Source organism: Dipodomys spectabilis, unplaced genomic scaffold (genome assembly GCF_019054845.1).
Source record: "Dipodomys spectabilis isolate Male_0828 unplaced genomic scaffold, ASM1905484v1 ptg000054l, whole genome shotgun sequence".
Taxonomy (NCBI): Eukaryota; Metazoa; Chordata; class Mammalia; order Rodentia; family Heteromyidae; genus Dipodomys; species Dipodomys spectabilis.
The window spans coordinates 1,498,627-1,521,151 of NW_024870731.1; the positions used below are offsets into that span (position 1 = coordinate 1,498,627).

The window sequence follows — 22,525 nt, forward strand, 5'->3', positions numbered from 1 at the left end:
TCCTAAATTCTAAAATATGTACAATTTTCTGTATTAACATCTTTGCATGTGTGTCTGTGTGCGCATGCCCGTCCTGAGGATTTGGGCCCAGTGCTGTCCTTAAGTTTTTTTTGCTCAAGGCTAGCAGTCTACCCCTTGAGCCACAGCACCACTTCTGGCTTTTTCTGAGTTTAATGGACATAAGAATCTCACACTTTCCTTCCCCAGCTGGCTTCAAACCATGATCCTCAGATTTCAGCTTCTTGAATACCTAGGATTACAGGGGTGAATCACTAGCACCCCGCTAGTATTAACATATTTAATGGAGTACACAGAAACTAGTTTTCTTAAGGATATTTTGAGCACTAATCTAAACTATGGCATAACTACAAAAGAAATTTTAGATAACAGATCATTTTTATTTTATTTTTGATAATTTTTAAAGACGTTAAATTGAAACCAAAGAGGCAGTTATATAAAAGCCAATCAATCAGAAAATCTAAAGTACATACTGAAAAAATATTCAACAAAACAGAAAAATCTTACTTGTTTTCTCATCATTTTCACTGTTAGTCAGAGAAACAGATCCATTTCCTTGGTTTATATTCATCAAAATCTGTTGTAGTTGGTCTTGTGTTAGACACACCAAACTGCTACTCATGTTTTCAGTTATGTTGTGTTTTTTATGAGGCTTCTCTTTAATTACTAAAGATGGATTTATGGTGTTTCGAGTCTTCTTTATATTAGGGGTTAAAGATGATACTTCTGTTTGGATATGAAGACAGTCTTTATCTTCATACTGCTTATATAAATCCTTAGTGGGTGTAACTGTCATTCTATTCTTTTCACTTTTGGACTGTGAAGTTTCTGAACCAACTGTCTTCTTTTGCAAAAGTTTTTCACTCCCAATATAAGAATTTTGTGTTGACTTTAGAAGGTGTCCAGTGTGCTTTGTTCTTAAAGGACATTTTGTAATCTTGCTCTTATTTCCCATCTGTTAAAAAAAAAATACTGTTTATTTTTTTCATGTACTGCTGTCGTGGAAAAATAAACTTTTGTGGTTGTCATTGTTGTTTGAGACAGGGTCTCATTATGCAGCCCAAGCTGGCCTAGAACTCCTAATACTTTACCTCTGCCTTTAGAGTGCTGTGATTAAGACGTGTACTACACCCTAACGATTTTCTCTTATCTTGACGTTGTAACTACCCACAACTGTAACTTGTCCATAACCTCAATTTCAATTATTGAAAGACTATCATCTAATTTTTTTCCAACTCACTTCCTGCCATATCCCAATTCCAACAATCTTCATCTGGACTAGGGTGTGTAATCTGTTGATACTACATTTCTCTGGCTCCCATTTCCCTTCTTAACAATCTTAAACCTTATTTTTCCATTTTTTGCTCTGTTTTCTGTCACAAATATTTAGCAAATCCCATCCCTGGCAAGACAACTTTACAAGTCTGTAACTTTACCCGCAGAGAAAAATAGCCATGCTAACTGGTTTCACTTAAACTTATAACCAAGAACATCAAATGAGTTCTAACCTCTACCTGTCATATATTTCCGAAGTCCAATTACTTTCTTGCTCTTTTAGTAATTATTTAACCTCCTTTTCCCCAAAACCCCGAACACTTTTTCTCTCATGCCTACTCTGAGCTGGAAACTTTAATATAAGAACTCTTGTTATTCACCCAGTCCTTATTCTTAAGGATCTCTAGCAATTTTTTGCTGCCCCCAAATCAAATTATTTTTGCAGTTGATCACAACTGTTTCAATACAAACATGGTATTATTTTACCATCTTAAAAAATTCTTTTTTGGGGGACTGGGAAAGTGGCTCAGTGGTAGAGTGCTTGCCTTGCATGCATGAGGCCCTGGGTTCGACTCCTCAGCACCACATAAGCAGAAAAAGCTGGAAGTGAGGCTGTGGCTCAAGTGGTAGAGCACTAGCCTTGAGCTGAAGAGCTGAGGGACACTGCCCAGGCCCAGAGTTCAGGCCCCATGACTGGCAAAAAAATAAATAAATTCTTTTTATTTTTTTTGTCAGTCGTGGGGCTTGAACTCTACGCCTGGGTGCTGTCCCTAAGCTCTGCAGCTCAAGGCAAGCGCTCTACCGCTTGAGCCACAGCACCACTTTTGGTTTGCCACTTCTGGTTTTTGAGTGGTTTACTGGAGATAAGAGTCTCACAGACTTTCCTGCCTGGGATGGCTTTGAACCGTGATCCTCAGATCTCAGCATCCTGAGTAGCTAGGATTACAGGCGTGAGCCACCAGCGCCCAGCCCATCTTAAAAAATTCTTGATTCCACTGGGTGCTTGCGGCTCACGTCTGTAATTCTAACTACTCAGGGGGCCGAGATCTGAGGATCGAAGTTTATAGTCAGTCTGGGCAGGAAAGTTCGTGAAACTCTTTTTTTTTTGGGGGGGGGGGGTCCAGTCGTGGGGCCTGAACTCTGGGCCTGGGTGCTGTCCCTTAGCATTTCAGCTGAAGGCTAGCACCATACCACTTGAGCCACAGCGCCACTTCCGGCTTTTTTCTTTTTGCTTATGTGGTGCTGAGGAATCGAACCCAGGGTCTCATGCATGCAAGGCAAGCGCTCTACCACTGAGCTACCTTCCCAGCCCCTCATGAAACTCTTAACTCCAATAAACCACCTGAAAACTGAAAGTGTTGCTGTAGCTCAAGTGGTATAGAGCGCTAGCCTTGAGCTGACGAGCTGAGGGACAGCGCTCAGTCCCAGAGTTCAAGCCCCATGACCAACCACTGCCCCCCCCACCCAAAAAAAAGTCTTGATTCCACTTGTCTTTTCATCTCCTAAAAGCCCATTTCAACTAACAGTTACTAACAACTTCTACTTTACTACTTCTAGTAACGAATTCTCAAATCTTCATTTTACTGACCCAAACCGACATCTGACACAGCTGATTACTCTTTCCACATTGAAACACATCTTCTGTTTTTCATGCCAAAAGTTTTAAAAGCAGTTATACTTGACTCCTCTCTCTCTCGTTTTTTTTTTTTTTTTTTTGGTCGGTCATGGGGCCTGAACTCGGGTCTGGACATTGTCCCTCAGCTCTTCAGCTCAAGGCTAGCACTCTACCAATTGAGCCACAGCGCTACTTCTAGTTTTTCTGTTTATGTGGTGCTGAGGAATTGAACCCAGGGCCTCATGCATGCAAGGCAAGCGCTCTACCACTGAGCTACCTTCCCAGCACCTTGACTCCTTTCTTATATACCACAGTTAATTTGTCATCAAACAGTTTAACAATATCTTTAAAACATATCCTGAGTCTTGCCACCCCACACATCTCTTGTTACTCCTCTATTCCAACATATTTCACTCTCACCTGAATTACTACAAAATGTTCTAATAACTGGTATCCTGCTTCTACTCTTGCTTGTCAATTTATTTTCAACACAGAAGCCACAGTGATTACCATACTACATGTCAGATCATGCTCTGTCTTCAAAAGCCTCTAATGGTTTGTATCTTACTTAGAGGCAAAGTTAAACTCATGACGATCTAAAAAGCCCTAATGATCTGTATCTGCTTTCTCCCTGCTGCTTTGCCCCTTTTGTTCACATCTATCTTGGTTTTTCTATGTCTCAGCTTCTAGTACTTGGTTGTTTTTTTAACTCAACATGGTTTTAGCAAAAGTCAATCCCTGCTCCTACGATGTCTTTCCTCCAGATTTAATACAAGTCATTCCCTTACCTCCTCCCAATCTGCTCAAGTATCTCATACTCAGCGAGGGCTAATTTAATCACCTGTTCTACATAGCTTCCCCCCTTTTCTAGCAACAACTATTTCTAGTGCTGCTAAGGCCTTAAAGTGATCACACTTCTTCCCTTCCATTTCTTGTCAGAGCTCCTTTAATATTTATTAAGTTTAGTGTCTGCCACTGACAGCTTCCTAATACAAACTCCACAGGGCAGATTTTTGTCTACTTTGTTTATTCCAGTGTCTCCTCATTACTTACAACATGTAAGATATTCAATTCTTTATCTCTTGCTCTCAAAGTAGCTCTCTTTTCTAAAATATTCCCTTTCTATAGGAAACCATACTAACCATAAAGTCATCTTACACCTTCATTCTTCAAGGGGGTCTTTATCTTATTAAGAAATATTGATTATATACTGATTCCCAATGCCTTTCTCATCTTAACGTAAGGACAAACCTTAGGTCATCAGGTTTTGATGACCACTACTAGATTATAGCTTACCTATTTCATGTCTTCCATTTAATCCTTTGTACATTTCTGTAAACTCAACTAAAATAATTCAATTATCACTTCTTTTAACTTACATTAACTACTGCTTTTAGTGTTTTTGCCCCTATTTAAAAAGTGTTGAGGATATAAGTGACTAAACAAGGGCTAGGGAGATGAGGAGGAGGTGGAAAGAGCAAAAGGGAAGAGGGAGAGAAAAGGGTAGAGAACTTGCCTGAGAACTAGCCCTAGGTTCAGTGCTTGTACCATCTCCCATCCCAAATGGTTAAGAGAAGAACTTTGGGGTCAAAGAGTAGGTTATATGCCCTCAAAGTTTTCATCTGATTTACCATTTCCAAATTTGCTTCAAGAAACTCTAACATATAACCAATTTGCCAATTACAATTCATCCTTTCTAAGATATACCCAAAGCATCAGCTATAAGGTAGGAACAGAGGTGGTCTCTCTCTTTTTTTCTTGGGGGGGGGGGGGTCCAGTCATGGGGCCTAAACTCTGGGCCTGGGCACTGTCCCTCTGCTCTTCAGCTCAAGGCTAGCACTCTACCACTTGAGTCACAGCGCCACTTCCGGCTTTTTCTGCTTATGTGGTGCTGAGGAATCGAACCCAGGGCTTCATGCATGCAAGGCAAGCACTCTACCACTGAGCCACCTTCCCAGCCCCCAGAGGTGGTGTTTGGCAGTACTTTGTCTCAGGTGCAGCTTGTTACTCTGAGTCAATGGGGCCTGGCAGGTGGTTCAGTCCTTCCTGTATTCCAAGATGGATACAAGTTGTTTGTTGTTTTGTTAACAGAGCTTGATTTCAGGGTCTCTTGATCTCAGTTTTTTCATTCATGGCTGGCACTCTACCACTTGTGCTACACCCCCCAGCCCTTTTTCTCATCTTGTTCTTGTTGTTCTGTTTTTTTAGTTGCTGTTGCTGGGTAATTGCCTAGGCTAGCTTTGAATCTGATTCTCAGCTCTCAAGCTCCTGAGTAGCTAGGATTATAAAACTGAATCATTAAAGCTGGGTGCTGGTGGCTCAAGCCTATAATCCTAGCTACTCAGGAGGCTGAGATCTGAGGATGAGGCTCAAAGCCAGCCCGGGGAGGAAAGTCTGTGAAACTCTTATCTCCAATAAAAACCACCAGAAAACCAGAAGTGGCACTGTAGCTCAAGGGATGGAGCACTAGCCTTGAGCTGAAGAGCTGAGGGACAGTGCTCAGGCCCTGAGTTCAAGCCCCACGACTGACCAAAAAAAAAAAAAAAAAAAAGAATAGTACCTCACTGGTTTTAGCTTTTTGATAATATGAATATCTCAATCTAAAATATCTTTTTACTCTTCCATGCCTGCAACTATTTTTATGTAACTATTTGTCTAAACAAGGGATGAAACACTCAAATATCTGCTATGAATTGACCAGATGGGAACTGAGATGAACAAAAGTCCGTTTTCCCATGTAAAGGAGTCAGTTTTCCCATTTAAAGGAAACTATCTCCACTCAAAGCCACTACCTTACACTGCTAAATAGGCATATAGCATAGTTGTCAAAACAGGAACATAGCCTAGTTAAGATCATTCAATATTTCAAGAAAAAATTTTCAAAAGCCAAACTTTACATGAAATTTTCCAATTTTTAGACACTAACAAGTCATTCTAGATTTTTTTTAAAAAAAAAATCAATTCTTGGATCAAGCAAATGATCAGCATGTAAATAGTGCTTTTTGGCCTGGAAGTATTTACTCCTTACTTGGATTCACAAATTGGCTGGTAGCAAGATAAAGTAAGGCACCCTAGGCACCTCTATTTTGTTTCTATGTTCTTTGTCCTGAGCCATTTTCTTCTGTAGTCACTTGTAGCCATCTTGGAATACAGAAAGGACTGGACCACCTGCCAGGCCCCATTGACTCAGAGTAACAAGCTTCACCAGAGACAAAGTACTGTCAAAGACCATGTCTGTTACTACCTGTGAATACATCTATGACATGAAACTGGGCTTTTTTTGTGTGGTTTTTTTCTTTGTGTGTGTGTGTTTTGGCCAGTCCTGGGACTTGAATTTAGGGCCTGGGTGCTGTCTCTGTCTTTGTGCTCTACCACTTAAACAAAGCACAACTTCCAACTTTTTCTGAGTAGTTTATTGGAGTTAAGAGCCTCATAGACTTTTCTGTCTGGGCTGGTTTTGAACTGTGATGCTCAGATCTCAGCCTCCTGAGTAGCTATGATTACAGGAGTGAGCCACCAGCACCCAGCTACAGAACTGTTTTTAACTACACACAATTCTTTATTTAACCTCAGGCAAATGTATATATCCCCTAATACATATATCCCACAGATGGCTGACAATGTACTGAAGTACTCTATCTCCTATGGCTCCTCCATCATGTGTCTTTATTTGTCCAAGACCAGGACTAAAATTCAGTACCTGATATTTCTGCTCATTGGCTAATGCTCAGCACTCTACCAAATGAGCTATGCGTCTAGTTCCCGGCCCCACCCCCACCCCCCCCCACCCCCCACCTGCCATTTTAGCCATATCTCTTTATTTGGCATATAGGGACAAGTGGCCATGCCTAGTTTGATTGGGACCCTGGACCCAGGGCTTTTCACCATTTTTTGTTCGTTTTTTAATTTTCTTTTTTTTGGGTCCGGTCGTGGGGCCTGAACTCTGGGCCCGGACGCTGTCCCTCAGCTCTTCAGCTCAAGGCTAGTAAGTACTTCTACCACTTGAACCACAGCGCCATTTCCGGCTTTTTTCTTTTTGCTTATGTGGTGCTGAGGAATGGAACCCAGGGCCTCATGCATGCAAGGCAAGCGCTCTACCACTGGGCCACCTTCCCAGCCCCTTTTCACCGTTTTGAATAGACTGCATATGGCTTAAGCATCTGGACTCTACCACCTTAGTTAGCCTCCAATCACTGCACCTCTTATCTCCAGTAAACCACTAAGAAAACCAGAAGTGGTGCTGTAGTGCAAGTGGTAGAGCACTAACCTTGAGCTGAAGAGCTGAGGGACAGCGCCCAGACCCAGACCTGAAGCCCCATGACTGGCCAAAAAATAAAAAAAATAAATATATATCCTTTAATGGCTCCCTACAAGTGAATTAGTTCAAAGTCCTTGAGCATACACTGAAACGCCTCATGACTGTAACTCCCCCAGGCTTTATATCCTAAATTTCTCAGACATACACACTATTCTCCACATTCAGCTTATTTTATAACTTATTTTATAGCTCAATGTTTTGCTTACTACTTTCTCTAAGCTTATAGACTTCTCTAAGTATATCCTTCATCTGTTAAACACTAATTAAAATTTCACCATATTTATGTAGCATGTACTAGGTGTTTCCAAACCAGAAGGAGCTGCTCTTTCCAATGTGTTCTTTTTAGTAGCTCTGGTACAGAACTTACTCTTTTCTACTTATGTGTAGTTATTTAGCTGGCCAATAATAACTCTACTTATAGAAAACAAGGACTTTCTGCTTGTGTTTTGTTTAGTTTTCTCTAAAAAATAACAAAGACAAAATGGATTCTCATATTCACACTGTACGTTCATAATGACAGTAAGTACTTTTTAGTTTACCAACTGCAGTTCTAATTTCACTAGAATTTCTGCCACATACCGAGTGTGCTACAAATATTTATTAAAAAAATAAAAGGCAATAATCTGGCATGTGGTCACTTAAAATTAGAGGAACAATGAAGGGAGGCTATAAAAACTGATGAACTATCATACCAAGATTTAGTTACCACTGGCACCAATAGCTCATGCCTATAATCCTACCTGCTCAGGAGGCTGAAATTTAAGGATCATGGTTCTAAGCCTGCCCAGTCAGGAAAGTCCATGAGATTCTTAACTGCCATTAACTACCAAAAATGCAGAAGAGGAACAATGAGTGGTTCAGGCAATAGAATGTTAGCCTTGAGCAAAAAGCTTATGGACAACCCTAGACCCTGAGTTCAAGCACAGGGCCAGCACAAATACATACACACAAAGCAATTATGTTCCCGGTACTAAACAATGAAAAGCAACGTAGCCCATTTTAACTTATTGAATAAGGCCTTTATGTTTCAAAACATTTCAGGGAACTTTTTTTTTTCGGGGTCCGGTTGTGGAACCTGAACTCTGGGCCTGGGCGCTGTCCCTCAGCTCTTCAGCTCAAGGCTAATGCTCTACCACTTGAGCCACAGCACCACTTCCGGCTTTTTTTTCCCTGCGTATGTGATGCTGAGGAATCGAGCCCAGGGCCTCAAGCATGCAAGGCAAGCGCTCTATCACTGAGCCACTTTCCCACCCCCTCATGGAACATTTTTAAATGTTCTTTTGCTGAGTTTGAATTCTACCAATATTTTTAATATTATACTGTTCAAAGTATTTAAAACTGTCTAACTTCCTGCAGAGGAATCAAAGAAAAGAATTTCAAATGTAAAATGTGCTACTTTGCACTAATATATACTCCCTTTAGAATATCACAATTCTCTTATGTAGAAATATTCATGAAAAAGGTTTTCTTTCTTTTTTGAGACAAGTCTAACTATGTGATTGAGACTGGTCTTTAACTCCTAGGCTCAGGTGATTCTCCTGTCTCTCAGCCTTCCAAGCACCTAGGACTACAGGAGACAGCCATCAAAATTGGCCAAAAACACCCACCTTTTTTTTTGAAATTTAAGTAGCTGTACAAAGAGGTTACATTCATCACACCAGTTTATAGGTATAACGCATCTTGATCAATATCTTCCCTTTCATCAATCATTCTCCCTTTTCCCTTCCATCCTCACTTTCCTTCAATTTTCATAGTTTCATAGGATATGCACTGCAAATTCTGACTACACTCCACTCTCCAAAATTTTTTTGAATGTTTCTTATTTCAACTAATTTTTGAGACTATCTGAATGTTACAGCTTTAGAAGTTGTTATTTTGAGCCAGGCATCGGTGGCTCATGCCTGTATCCTAGCTACTCAGGAGGGTAAGATCTGAGGATCACAGTTCAAAGCCAACCTGGGCAGGAAAGTCCATGAGACTCTTATCTTCAATTAACCACCAGAAAACTGAAAGTGGTGCTGTGGCTCCACTGGTAGAGTGCTAGCCTTGAGCTAAAGGGCTGAGGGACAGCGCCCAGGTCCCAGAGTTCAAGCCCCATGACCAACCAAAGAATAAAAAGTTGTTATTTTGATAACATTATCAAATCAAAATAACATTACCAAAATGTTATGTTAATGATATATTGCTACTGGAGTCTGAACTCACTCTTACTGCTACTATTACTATTACTATTACTACTACTACTACATACAACTATAGGTCTATAACACTTAGGAGATCAAAAATCCTAAGACTAGATATCCCTAAACAGATGACAGAGTTCTGTAATGTCTAAAACCAGTAACTTTATCACAAGAGTGAAAGGGATCAGATATCCTGAGTTGGTTAAAAAGACAATGAAAAGGCTTCACAAATTTGGTCAGTAGAACAAATCTGATTAGAAAGAAGGAACACTTGAAAGAGTGTTCATGCCCAGAAAAGACAGCTATCAACCACTACAATCAGCTTGTCATCTGGGGGAGTACCTCTTATTCATAAAGGAAACAATGAAAGGCTCTCAGTGGATGCCTGAAACCACACTGGAACAAAACTCAAATATGAGCACCTCTGATACCTCAACAGTAAATTGACAACTGAGATAGCTAACAACCATTAAGCAAGGATATGCTAGATCAAGGAAAGATTCAAGTTCTGAATAGGAAACAGGTAAAACGTTTTCAGTCATGTGATTCAGAATAGCAAATAATGTAAAACTCATGCATTATTTATTTTTGGAATTTTCCACTCTTAGAAATCATTAATTACAAGTTATTGAAACTGTAGAAAGTGGACAATATTAAAGGGAAAGTAAATGTTTACATATATGGAGAGAAATAATTTTTATATGTAGCTTTTGGATTACTTTGATAGTCACCTTCTTATCAAATGATTAATCTGCTGGGTACTCAAGCAACTATTCTAACTTGATTAAACTTAAAATGAAAAAACTATCAAGGGCTGAGAATAAAGGAGAATATATCATCCAAAGGAAGTTATTAAGACACTGGGCAGTGAAGAAAAAATAGATTCTTGTGAATTATAGAAAAGGAAGATGAAATATTCTTGTTAATGGAAAAAGAAATCAAGAGCAAGTAGCAATATATACAAAAAATAGTATGATTATGTATGGTGATACATGGCTACCATCCTGGGCAGATATGGGAGGATTATGAGTTTAAGGCCAGCCTAACTACTTAGCAAGGCCCTATCCCCAAATCTCAAGGGCTGAGGATATGGCTCCAATACCAGAAGGCTTGCCTAGTATATGTAAGGACCTGCAATGTATCCCCAGGAAAGTGAAAATAAAGTGGTAATATATTTTGTAGACAACAGGCACAATACATTCCTAAAGGAAAATCATCAAGCTCAATGTTTTTTGTTTTTGGTGCCAGACCTGAGGCTTGAACTATGGGGCTTGGGTGCTATCCCTGAGCTTCTTTTTGTCATGGCTAGTTCTCTACTTTTGGCTTCATGAACTTTCCTGCCTGGGCTGGCTTCCAAACCATACCTTAGATCTCAGCCTCCTAAGTAACTAGGATTACAGGCATTAGCCACTAGTGACTGGCTCTCAGTGTAATTTTTTAAGGAAGGCAAAAAACAAACAAACAAACAAAACAAAAACAAAAACAAAAAAACCAGGAAAGTCACTATTTAATAACTCTTAAAAAGATAAAGAATTTGTGACCCAAATGTGGGTAGATGGAACTGAGTATGAAAAAAACTTTTTTTTGTTTCAAAGTCTGAATATCTATTTTCAAACATCTCTGGAGCATCACTGTCTTGTTCAATAGCTATCAAATTTAACTAAAAAATAAAATTAGACAATTCCCCTGTTACACTTGCCACATTTTAAGTGGTAAATCTCCATATGACTAAATGGCTACTATACTGGACAGAACTGATTTTAGAACTCTTCCATTTTTACAGAAAACTTTACTAAACGATTTCATCTCTGTGAAAAGTCCAGCTTGACAAAAGGCAATAGTAACTCTTTCTCATTTTTCCAAACCCCAAAGAGCAAAAACATTTCCCAAAAATGATTTTCAAACCACTGAAAAGAAAAGTGCAATTTATGTTTGAAAACAAGTCAGGTCAACATCATGTGGCTTACCTTCATAGAAAATTTTGATTTATGGTCTACAAAAGAAAACAAAAATTACTAAACTATCAACCAAAAAACATACTAGGGAAGTAACATAAGAGAAAAATTTTAATTAGTATTAAAGATGTTAAGATTAAAAAACCCATTAACCTCAAAAGCATTAACTTTAAATCTTGCTTGTATGTTCCAAATTTTATAATGTAGCTCAAGTATTTATGTCTTTTTTGTTTATTTTAGCCATTGTCCCCAGGTAAAACTATAAACGGATGGCAGGACTCAAGACAAATAATCTGGAAAAGTATCAAAGTACACTGAGTTTTCAAACTAATATTTAAAAACATTAGCAACCATAGCTACAGTATAATTTTCTCAAACAAAATATTCTTTAGATGCAAAGAATATAATTACCTAAAACACCTGCATTTTCATTAGGTATTAAGAATACTTGTTATAAGCAAACAGAGAACCAATACACATTACACATGAAAGCTATCATAATACTAAATTTTATGCATCTGAATACTGACAACAGAAAGCACTGATGTCTTTTGACTTTACTTGGCTAAAATGAATTTGAAGAAGTGGGGAAAACAGCTTTTTCAATGTATCTAAATATCACTTTATTTCAAGTAAATAATATTGCTAAATATCATAAATTATATGTAGGGATTTTGAAGTCAATATTTTAGATTTCCAGTTACACAGCATACCATATGGAGATAATATTATCTTGGTTTTTCCATCCAGCAGTTCAGTTTCCAACTTTAAACCATCTCTGCAACATGAAAAAAGGTGTGTCATTATTAAGAAAAAGCAATGTTTTAAATAGCCTGAACTTTGAAAGTATATCTATTCCTTTGAAAATATAGGATAGGAATATTGTACATATCAGAACAGTCTTTTAATTTAAAATGTTTTTCACTCCACAGGAAAACTACAGGGAGAAAAAATTTTCTTAAAAACTTTCAATAGGGTCTGGGAAGGTGGCGCCGTGGTAGAGTGCTTGCCTTGCATGCATGAGGCCCTGGGTTCCATTGCTCAGTACCACATAAGCAAAAAGAAAAAAGCCAGAAGTGGTGCTGTGGCTCAAGTGGTAAAGCACTAGCCTTGAGCTGAGGGACAGCGCCCAGGCCCAGAGTGCAGGCCCCATGACTGGACCCCCAAAAAAATTAAAAAAAAACTTTTCAATAATCCAAGAATTTGTCATCTTTAAAATGCAATCTGATTTTTAAGGTTGGTAAGCAATAATTAGTTATCATACTATTTTTCTGGATCAGTTGTGGGGTTTGAACTCAGTATCTGGACACTGTACCTGAGTTTATTCACACAAGGCTATACTTTGAGCCACAGCTCCACTTCTGGTTTTCTGGGTTAATTGGAAATGAGTCTCATGGACTTTCTAGGATGGCTTTGAACTGCAATCCTCAGATCTCAGGCTCCTGAAAAGCTAGGATTACAGGAATGAGCCAACAGCGCCAGGTTTCATACCATCCTTTAACTAGACTGAAAATAAAAAATAATGCTGTTACTAAAACTCTTCAAGTAGGTAATGGAACAAGGCAGATCTGGCTAACATTTATTGGTTTCATAATGATCTCTCTTGGCTAACATTCTGTGGAGTCCTGAAAATGATTGCTAATGTCACAAAGTTTACTTTTTGAGTATAGAGTTCCACTTTAAAAAGATATTTTGAATAATACATATTCACATTTACTAACTCTTTTGCTACTATCACGACAACACACTTTGGCTACTATGATAGATCCAATGCCAAAAGCATGAGCATATAAAATGGTGGGTAATACCAACAACACTTGTGCACCTGCTACAGTCCTACACAAAAATTACACTAGAAATAAAAATAGCATATTGTAAAAAAAAAAAGTGGAGGTAAAAAAAACGTGCCAACACTATTTTGAGACAAAAGGCAGATAGAAAACCAAATCCAGTCTCAAAAGAGAAGGGCTGGGAAAGGTCAGATTACAAAAGCGAAATTTACAGCTTTGCCCAGGTAGAGAATACAAATTTTACCTCAGTATTTGTGGGTTGTTTTTTTTTTTGGTCGGTCGTGGGGCTTGAACTCTGCACTTGTGCACTGTCCCTGAGCTCTTCAGCTCAAGGCGAGCGCTCTATTGCTTGAGCCACAGCACCACTTCCGGTGTTCTAGTGGTTAATTGGAGATAAGAGTCTCACGGACTTTCCTGCACGGGCTGGCTTTGAACCGCATCCTCAGGTCTCAGCCTCCTGAGGAGCTTGGATTACAGGCCTGAGCAACCGGCGTCCGGCTTACCTCAGTATTTGTTTATGGTAACCGACGCTAAAAGCTCATACCAGTAATCCTAGCCATTCAGAGGGTTTACATCTGAGAATCACGGTTCGAAGCCAGCTCAAGCAGGAAAGTCTGCGAGACTCTTATACCAATTAACAAGCAAAAAACCCAGAAGTGAAACTGTGGCTCGAATGGTAGAGTGGCAGCCTTGCTCTAAAAATCTAAAGGGCAACTCCCAGGTCTCAACTCAACATCCTAGTACCAGCACCAAAAAAGAATAAAAATTAAAAAATTAAAGGTACTACACAGGAAAGAAGGAAGGAATTAGAAGTGTTTCTGTGGGGCAGATCCTGTTTGTGCTGGTGAAACTTAACCAAACAAAAAGAGATGTTGCCTGAAACTCCTCTCAATGCTGCACTTCACTGAGGCGTGGACTGATTTACAAATCCCTGATTGTACAGCACAGCATTCGTTCATCTGCTGCACCCGCGCGGTGAGGTCGGGTTGGTGGTTCGCAGGGATCCGCAGCGAGGCCGCTAGAGGCTGGGCGCTGTTAACTCCCGCCGGGACTCCCACGCACCAGTGCTAAGCTCCTCACCACAAGGTGAGCGAGGAGCGGGGGTCCGGGCCGGCTTCCTCCCCGCGAGGCCGCCAAGCTCGCCTCTCCCGCTGCCCCTCTCCTCCCGCTGCGTCAGCGGCGAATAACGGCACAGAAAGCGGCTCCGCGACAGCTCCCAGCAGAGGCGGGAAGGAAGCACGCGGCCTGCGGGGTGGGGAGACCGAGCGCCCTCCCCACTCCCCTCCACCCCCCGCCTCGCCACCGTGGGAGCTAGGCCCGGGGCGCCGGCGCCGAAAACCACCCAGCACCAACCTAGCCCCACTCGCGACCACCCTCTGGGCCCGACGAACCCCAAATTCATGGCCTGACCGCCGATTCTCTTTGCCGGTCGTTGTGGTGTTCTACGGGGGCCGGCTCAGCTCAACAGGCGCTATTCCGATTGGATGAGGGAGGGCCGGCGAGCTAGGTGAGAGGGCCAATCAGAATAGAGGATGCTGGTGGGTTGTTCCGCGGGGGCAAGGGGGGGCAGGGAGGGGGGGGCGGAGATGTTGGGAGACCTTTGCCCTGGAAGGGGAACCCGGTGGACCGGGCTGAGCGGGCAGTTGAGACCTCTGCTTGTGGCAGTTGCCTGCATTCAGTGAATACCTCAGCTTGAGTGGAATTGCTAAAACTGGGAGGAACAAAAACTGTAAATGCTTTCATTTACATTCCTTATGCCTGAAGTTATCTTTGCAAGATTTATTTTGGTTCAACAACCACTACACAAGGAGGCATATGGTGGGTGTGTGTCCTGCTGTGAACCTGACTCAAGCTGGACACATTGTAGCTCTTTTAAAATACTGTTGCAAGAGGTTGAGGAGAAGGTTGGAAGGGATGACATGATCAAGATGCACTGTACTCAAATTGCTATGCTGAATTGAAACCCCTTTGTGTAACTAAGAATAAAGGAATGTTTTAGCAGTAGTCACAAGTGCTCAATAAATATAGGTGTTTGTGCACATGCACCAGACACACATCTAAGTGCTTATGGCTACGACTTAAGCCTTTATAACATCTCTGTGTCACAAGGAGGTTAAGTAACTTGCCTATGGCTACTGTACATGGAACAATTTAACACCAGAGTCTATGTCTCCATCCAGTGTTGTGTGAGTGTGACTCATTATAAAAATTACTTCCTTCAGAAATCCCTTCTGAAATATACGACTTGGGTAGATTATGGAAGTAGAGCAGTGACTCAACTGCTACAGATCGAGTCTTAAGTGAAAAAGCGCAGGGACAGTGCCTAAACACTGAGTTCAAGTGACAGATCCACCAGAAAACAAAAACCAAAAATCTTGTAAGGGGCTGGGAAGGTTGCTCAGGGGTAGAGCGCTTGCCTTGCATGCATGAGGCCCTGAGTTCGATTCCTCAGTACCACATAAGCAGGAAAAAAAAGCCAGAAGTGGCTTTGTGGCTCAAGTAGTAGAGCACTACCTTGAGCTGAAGAGCTGAGGGACAGCGCCCAGGCCCAGAGTTCAGGCCCATGACTGGACCCCAAAAAACAGAAACCAAAACTCTCGTGAAAGGATCCTTCATGTCCATTCCAGGGTACCACCGGAGGCAAGTAGGCACAGGGGAAAGATTATAAGGTTTAATGGAGGAGCCATATTTCCCCTCAGAGGAAGCACATAGCCACTGTCCCTATCCAAGTAGCAGGAGGGTCTGGGGACAGGAAGGGAGTTAGGTGGGGGCTCAGGTGGGTCTGAGCGGAGAGAGGGAGTGGCCAGCTCTAGGGCAGGAACTCCAGGGCAGGGAGGAGCTCAGGTATGGGTGGAGCTGAGGCCCAAAGGTGGTCATAATGCTAACATTTCCCCACTTTGTTGTTTAATAAAAATAGGGGTACCAGGCTGGTGGTATAGGTGGAAGTTGTTTCTTCTATAGCTACTTCCTGCTATAAAGAGGCAAAGTAGGGGTTCCTGCTTTGTTGTTGGGCTGGAACCATCCAAGAAGCATCTGCTTGACAGTTTGGTTGATAAAGGTCCTCCTTTTTCCATGACAATAGTTATTTGAAATCCAAGGCACAATAAAAGCCAAAATTGTTGTTAAAGTAAAAATTGCTGTTAGTGGCCCAAGAGAGGAATAAGCCAGGGAGGGATTGATTCCCAGAAGGAGCTATCAAAGACCTGAAATTGTCTTTTTTGTCTTGGATTGGAGACATAGCATGTACCTGACTCCCAGTCATCCTGGTGGGGGGAGTAAGACCTTTTCTACTTTAGGATCACACTAACCTGAGGAGGAGGTAGCAGAGATATTTAAAAGTTCCAGAGCCAACAGGTGTCATGGGCTCTTTTGGGTACTTCCTGATGGCCTGGGGGCATCAAGGAGCCCCTGGAGCTGGGGTCTTTAGGGTCCCAGTCTAGGCTGAGCAAGGCAGAGCAGTGCAAGTGATGTCTCTGGTTGCCTGTAGTAACAGGATGGCTTTGACTTGTTCCCAGGTGATGTCCTGGGTGGGGGATTGTTCTCCTGTTAAAAGAAACTTTTGGAAAGGCTAGACAAAAAAGCTGACAAAGTGACAAGGTCAGTTAACATGAATGACATAGGAGAACATACACTGGCCGTGGGCCAGGAAAGTTCCATTTGGAGCATAAGCTCAGTTGTGGCCCATTACAGGGAAGGAAGAATAACTGGACTCCCGGCAGGAAGGGGGTGTCTAGAGTCTTTTGGGCAACTGGGTAGGGGAGGCATAATGGACTAGTTGGGAGTACCAGTCAGAGACTACTATAAATACAAATACCAGGTGGCAGAGGCAAGACTGTAACTTTCTGTCCAGTTAGAAGGTAGACAGGTATGGACATTGGATGGACAGGCAACTCTTTTTCTTATCTCCTGGCTCTGATTAATTTTGAAAGGATGAGTGTAAAGTGAATCTATTTAGGATATTATGTCCCCTTACTCCTCTCCATGATTTTCTGTTGTCAGGACTGACTTTGTCTTGGCTGTGTGTGTGTGGGTGGGGGGTGTGTGGGGGGGAAGGAGGGTCCTCAGCATCCATTGCTAGGATACCTTGTCCCAGTTGGTATCTATCAGGTTTGGATTCAAGCCTTGGGCATTGTCCTTGAACACTTTTGCTCGAGGCTAGTGCTCTACCACTTAGTCACATCACTTTTAGCCTTCGGTTGGATACTGAGAGGTAAGAGTTTCCAGCCATGCCTCCAGTCTGGCTCGTTGCTGATTAGCTGGGAGATGGAGTTTTAGAGAGATTGTGCCTGGGATGACATTGAACTGTGGCAAAAGGCGTCTTTGTCACAAAAGCCCTTTTTATTTCCAATTAAAGCAACAAGGAGATCAATAGAGATAGAGGTGACCTATAACTTGTTAACAATTGACTAACAATTACTTATCAGAGTTTTGTAATAACAAAACCCAGTAGATATTTTTTAAACTGAAACTTATTGACAGTCTAAATACCACCCATTGCCTCTGGGCAGCCTGCTTAAAGTGGCTTGTCAACAACATTTCACTTTTAACAAATGTACAGACTTTTTCTTGAGCTACAGCAGTGTAGCTTGTTTAGCACATAATCTCAGTTCTACAAACTGTTTCCTTACCAAATGAATTTATGTGACTGGAGTCAGCTCAAGTCACTGCCAATTAGGACTTTGAACAGATACAAGGAGTTTGGGACTAAAATTATCCCTCACATTTTACAACCTTAGCTTTGACTACCCACTCTCACAGATGACTGACACGTTCCTGCCCAGTTAGACATGGGCATTAGGCATGCTTACAGACTATCTTCCCATGACATCCTGACTCTGATCAATTTTTGAAGGTCCAAGCATAAATGACTCCAGGATCTGACACCATTTTTGCCATCAGATGTGCTAACGTTGCTGGGGTCCCTGGAGTACCTTTCTCCATGCTAAGATAAATGCATCTTTGTCATTCTCCTCAGTCAGTTGCTAGACTTGAACTCAGGGTTTGAGCACTGTCCCTCAGTTCTCCAGCTCAAGGCTAGCACTCTGCCACTTGGAGCTGCAAAGCAACTCCACTTTGGTCCTCAGCTCCACCCATTCCTGAGCTCTACCCTGCCCTGGAGTTCCTGCCCTACAGTTGGCCACTCCCTCTTTCTGCCCAGACCCACTGGAGCACCCACCTAACTTCCTGTCCCCAGATCTTCCTGCTACCTGGACAGGGAGGTGCCATGTGCTCCCTCTGGGGGGAAATATGGCTCCTCTAATATACCTTACAATAATCTTTCTCCTGTGCCTGCTTGCCTCTGGGTGGTCCCCTGGGATGGCTGTGAGGGGTCCTTTCATTGGATTGGTTCCCTGTGGGTTTGCTCCCCCCTCCACTTTGAATGGGGGTCTGACCAGCTTCCCCAGGACCTAGCCTGAGGTCCTACACTCCTGTCGCCAGAGGACCACCAAGGTAACTTTCTCCTGACCTAGCACTCTACCTGCTGCCCATCAACACTGGCTAATTAAGTCCTGCCCCAGGTTTCTGATTTCTGTATTTCCATAGTAAGGCCACCTGGGCCTTCAACACTGGCTAATTTAAATCCTGCCCCAGGTTTCTGATTTCTGTATTTCCATAGTAAGGCCACCTGCGCCACTAACACCCCCCCCGCACCCCACTGACAGAAATCTTGGCCAAGTACTCAGAACTCACCACTAAGGCATACCGTGGCCAAGGGCCCCGTGGAGAAAATGTGTCCACGTTTCCCATTGGCCCCCACCCCACCCTGTTACCAGCCAAATTGCACTGCTGAGGATGCTCTGAGCAAGCTTTTGGTTCCAGATCACTTACTCCTATTACTTCCTCTAATGTTTTCAGGGTGTCTGCTTTGACATTGAGGCTTGGATCCATTTGGAGTTGATTCTGGTGTAGGGTGATACATAAGGCTCTAGGTTTAGTTTTCTGCAGGGTGATTAACCAATTTTGCCAGCACCATTTACTGGAGAGGCTGTCTTTCTTACATTCTATTTTTTGGCTCCCTTATCAAAGATTAGGTGGCTATGGGTCTGCATGCTCGTTTCTCGGTCTTCGTTGCTATTCCATTGGTCCTTGTGTCTGTTCTTGTGCCAGATTACTATGGCTTTGTAGTAGAGTTAGAAATTTGTTACTGGTATTCCTCCAGCGCTGTTCTTGCTGCTAAGGATTGTTTATGCTATTCAGCATCTTTTACTGTTTCATATGATTTCTTGGACTAGTTCTATTTCCATGAAAAATTGGGTTGGGTAATTGATAGGTATCACATCGAATATGTACCTAGCCTTTGGAAGTATTGCCATTTTCACTACGTTAATCCTCCCAATCCAGTAGGATGGGAGGTTGTTCCACGTCCTGATTTCTGCTTTGATTTCCTTTTTCAGATTTGTAAAGTTTCCATTGTAGAGGTCATTCACTTCTTAGTTACCTCCTAGGAATTGGGGCCATTACCAAAGGAGTAGCTTTCCTGATTTCATCCAAACTCTTCTCCTTGTTGGCATACAGAAAAGCCATTGCTTTTCTACCCTGCTACTTTGCCAAAGTTTTGAATCAGCTCAAGTATTTTGGAAGTGGAGTCGATCAGCTTCTTTGTCTTTCTGAAGAGTTTCTCTTGTATCTTCTGGGTGTGTCTCTTGGTGAAATAGCTCCTCCATGTTGACCAACTTTCTGAGCCCCTTGGTGGAAACACTTAGAAGGGGGCTGAGGCAGCAGCTTTGTGGCATAGTATTTTCCTTTGGTTTGTGCCAGGAGTTGGGCTTGAACTTAGGGTCTTGTGCTTTCTCTTGGATTTAGTGGCTCATGACTAGCACTAGTCATTTGAGCCATAACCCCACCTCTGGTCTTTCTGCAGAATAAATGCGGATATGAGTGTCTCAAACTTTTCTGCTTGGCCTGCCTTTGAACCTCCACCCTCAGACTCTAGCATCCCAAGTAGTGGGATTTATAGGTGTGAGTGACCAGCACCCTGTCTGTAATGTGTTCTCCTATCAGTCATGAGGCACTGTTTATTTCTGGAACTCTCTTGAGTTCTCTCTTCTGTAAAGATGGTTAACAGAAAGGATGTAGGTGAGTAACATGCCTGAGCTGTGAGCATACGTAGGTCTCTGTTCCTGTTACTGGAGTTTACCACCTATTGCACACTTCCAGGCCGAGTTAGGACAGCTGTTTTCTCTACCTAGAAGTTTCTTTATCCTTCTTAAAAAAAAAAAAAGAGAGAAAGATTGCTGAGTGCTGATATCTTACACTTGTAATTTTAGCAAGTCAGGAGGCTAAGATCTGAGGATATTAGTTCTTGAAGTAAACACCAGTAAAGGCAGAAGTGGAGCCATGGCCTTTATGGTAGAGAAGTAGCCTTGAGAGAAAAGCCAAAAAACCCTCAAGGAGGCCAGAAGATCCCTGCTGAGAGCTGCTGGGGTTTTCTGCTTCAACAGTGCTTGAGGGGAACCAGGTGCTGGACCACAATTCTGGCCATCTGCTCCAAGCCACCAACCTTGTGCCACCTCTTCACCGTGTCCTCAACCTGCCCGGAGGCCTCTGTTGTCAGCCCAGTGCTAACCCATTGCTACTCCATCTCTCTTAACTGCTGCCCTGAGGAATGCAGTCTCCTGCCAGGTGTGCCTGAACTGCTACCAGGACTCAGAGGCCACCATCAACCACCAGATCCATCTGGAGCTCTACCCCTCCTATGTCTACCTGCCCATGTCTTGGGACTTTCGCCGAGATGGTGTGGCTCTGAAGAACTTTGCCAAGTGTGGCTCTGAAGAACTTTGCCAAGTACTTTTTTGCTAGTCTCATGAGAGAGAGAACATGCAGAGAAACGGATGAAGCTGCAGAACCAGAGAGGTGGCCGCATCTTCCTGTAGGAGATCTAGAAACCAGAGTGTGATGTCGGGGAAAGCGGGCTGAAATTGACGGAGTGTGCACCTCACTGGGAGAGAGTGTGAATCAGTCACTGCTGGAACTGCACGAACTGGCCACTGACAAAAATGATCCCCACTTGTGGGTCTTCATTGAGACTCATTACCTGAGTGAGCAGGTGACGTCCATCAAAGAACCATGTTGGTGACCATGTCAACAACTTGCACAGGAGGAAGCCCCGATCTGGCATGGCAGAATGTCTCTTTGACAAGCTCCCTCTGGGAGAAAGTGATGAGAGAGAAGCCTTGAGCTGACCCCCAAGCCACACATGACTTCCGGTCACAAAGGCAGTGCATGCATGTTGGCGATTATTATTACCTTTTCTATACATTTTACAAAACCTCCTAAGTTCTTTCAACTTGTACCATTTCGTCAAATAAAGGGATTTGGTACAAAGCAAACAAAAAGCTCAAGGAGAGCGTGCAGGCCCTGAATGTCAGCTCTAGGACTTGTGCAAAAGAAAACCCAAAGAGAGCACATCACCCCTAAACTAGGAGAAGAGTTCAAGGCTTCATTTCTGATCTGAAAGCATCTCAGGTCTTTGAGATACACTGTTAATTGGTTGCTACTCATGGAGTCACCTTGTCCTTTTCTTAGTGTTTAGAACTCAGGACCTTGCAGTTAGCTGTGCTTAATAGGTTCAAACATGTACTGCTGGAGTTCCTCCCTCAATCCCTCCTGTGTGTGGGCAGTATTGGAGAAAGGACTTGTGTGTGTGCTGTTTCTCTTTGAGCATCAATCCTCCAAGGCCTCTGGCCTCTGAATAGCTCGGAGTACAGACAAGATGCACAAATTAGTGTCACTGTCACATTCTTGAACTCCCACCAAACATCAGTACCCAATGCAGAAATGAAGAGTACTCAGAACCTATATGATCAAATTTTGAGAAAATCAATTTAATAAGTTTGGTGAGAAGCAAAAAAATACAGAAAGCATATTAAGTATCATTTCCAATACGAAAAACTTAAGTCTGTGGAGCTTGTTGGAGGTCGCAGCAGAGGAAGGAACCGTTGTCTCCAGGCATGTTCAGGCGGAATGGCACGTGTTCCAGGTGAGCACCACAGCGATGTGTTTTCAGCCTTTCCATTGGAGCTGAAGGAAGAAAGGGAACTCAGGACTGAATTGTACAGGACAACACCTGACAAGTCACAATCTCTTTCTGAAAGTCTATCCCTTTAGCTCCCTCTCCCTCTCCCCTTTTCTGTTTGTTTCTCCACACTTCCCTTTCACCCAGGAAACCATAGATCAGAGGGGATGAGCTAAACAAAAAAAAAAGGACTTCCTTGAAGTATAGGTAAACACAGAGCACAGCTCAGTGGCCACCTACTTTTTTCCAGGCTGTCAGGAGGAATCAGTGTGTGTAGGAAGGACTCTAGGCCTGCTGCAGCAGCAACAACATAAATTTCGAAAGCAGCTGGTGATGTTCTTCTTCCAGCGCCTCC

The 22,525-nt window shown here is 42.5% G+C and overlaps 1 protein-coding gene and 2 long non-coding RNA genes across 9 annotated transcripts in view; 1 reads left to right on the top strand and 2 right to left on the bottom strand.

The window, feature by feature from the left end:
- LOC122108058 (coiled-coil domain-containing protein 66-like) overlaps positions 1-14,609 on the bottom strand; it is a 36,794-nt gene extending 22,185 nt beyond the window's left edge. For 3 of the 7 annotated variants that reach the window (XM_042680027.1, XM_042680030.1, XM_042680029.1), the window contains exons 1-4: positions 14,546-14,575; positions 12,078-12,142; positions 11,377-11,402; positions 526-973 (exon numbers count right to left, since the gene is read on the bottom strand). In XM_042680027.1, coding sequence (XP_042535961.1) covers positions 526-973; positions 11,377-11,402; positions 12,078-12,142; positions 14,546-14,556 — 550 coding nt within the window. In that variant the 5' untranslated portion in view covers positions 14,557-14,575. Of the gene's footprint in view, positions 1-525; positions 974-11,376; positions 11,403-12,077; positions 12,143-14,507 lie in introns of all 7 variants that reach the window. The other 4 variants (XM_042680026.1, XM_042680033.1, XM_042680031.1 and 1 more) reach the window with 3 other exon arrangements.
- LOC122108079 overlaps positions 1-21,017 on the top strand; it is a 168,312-nt gene extending 147,295 nt beyond the window's left edge. Inside the window, exon 3 of the long non-coding RNA XR_006147468.1 lies at positions 20,970-21,017. This is a non-coding gene — a long non-coding RNA (uncharacterized LOC122108079). The remainder of the gene's footprint in view (positions 1-20,969) is intronic.
- Positions 21,018-21,958: 941 nt separating this feature from the next.
- LOC122108078 lies at positions 21,959-22,525 on the bottom strand. The gene is made up of 2 exons (XR_006147467.1): positions 22,411-22,525; positions 21,959-22,175 (listed from the first exon to the last, which is right to left on the bottom strand). It is a non-coding gene; the product is annotated as an uncharacterized LOC122108078 (long non-coding RNA).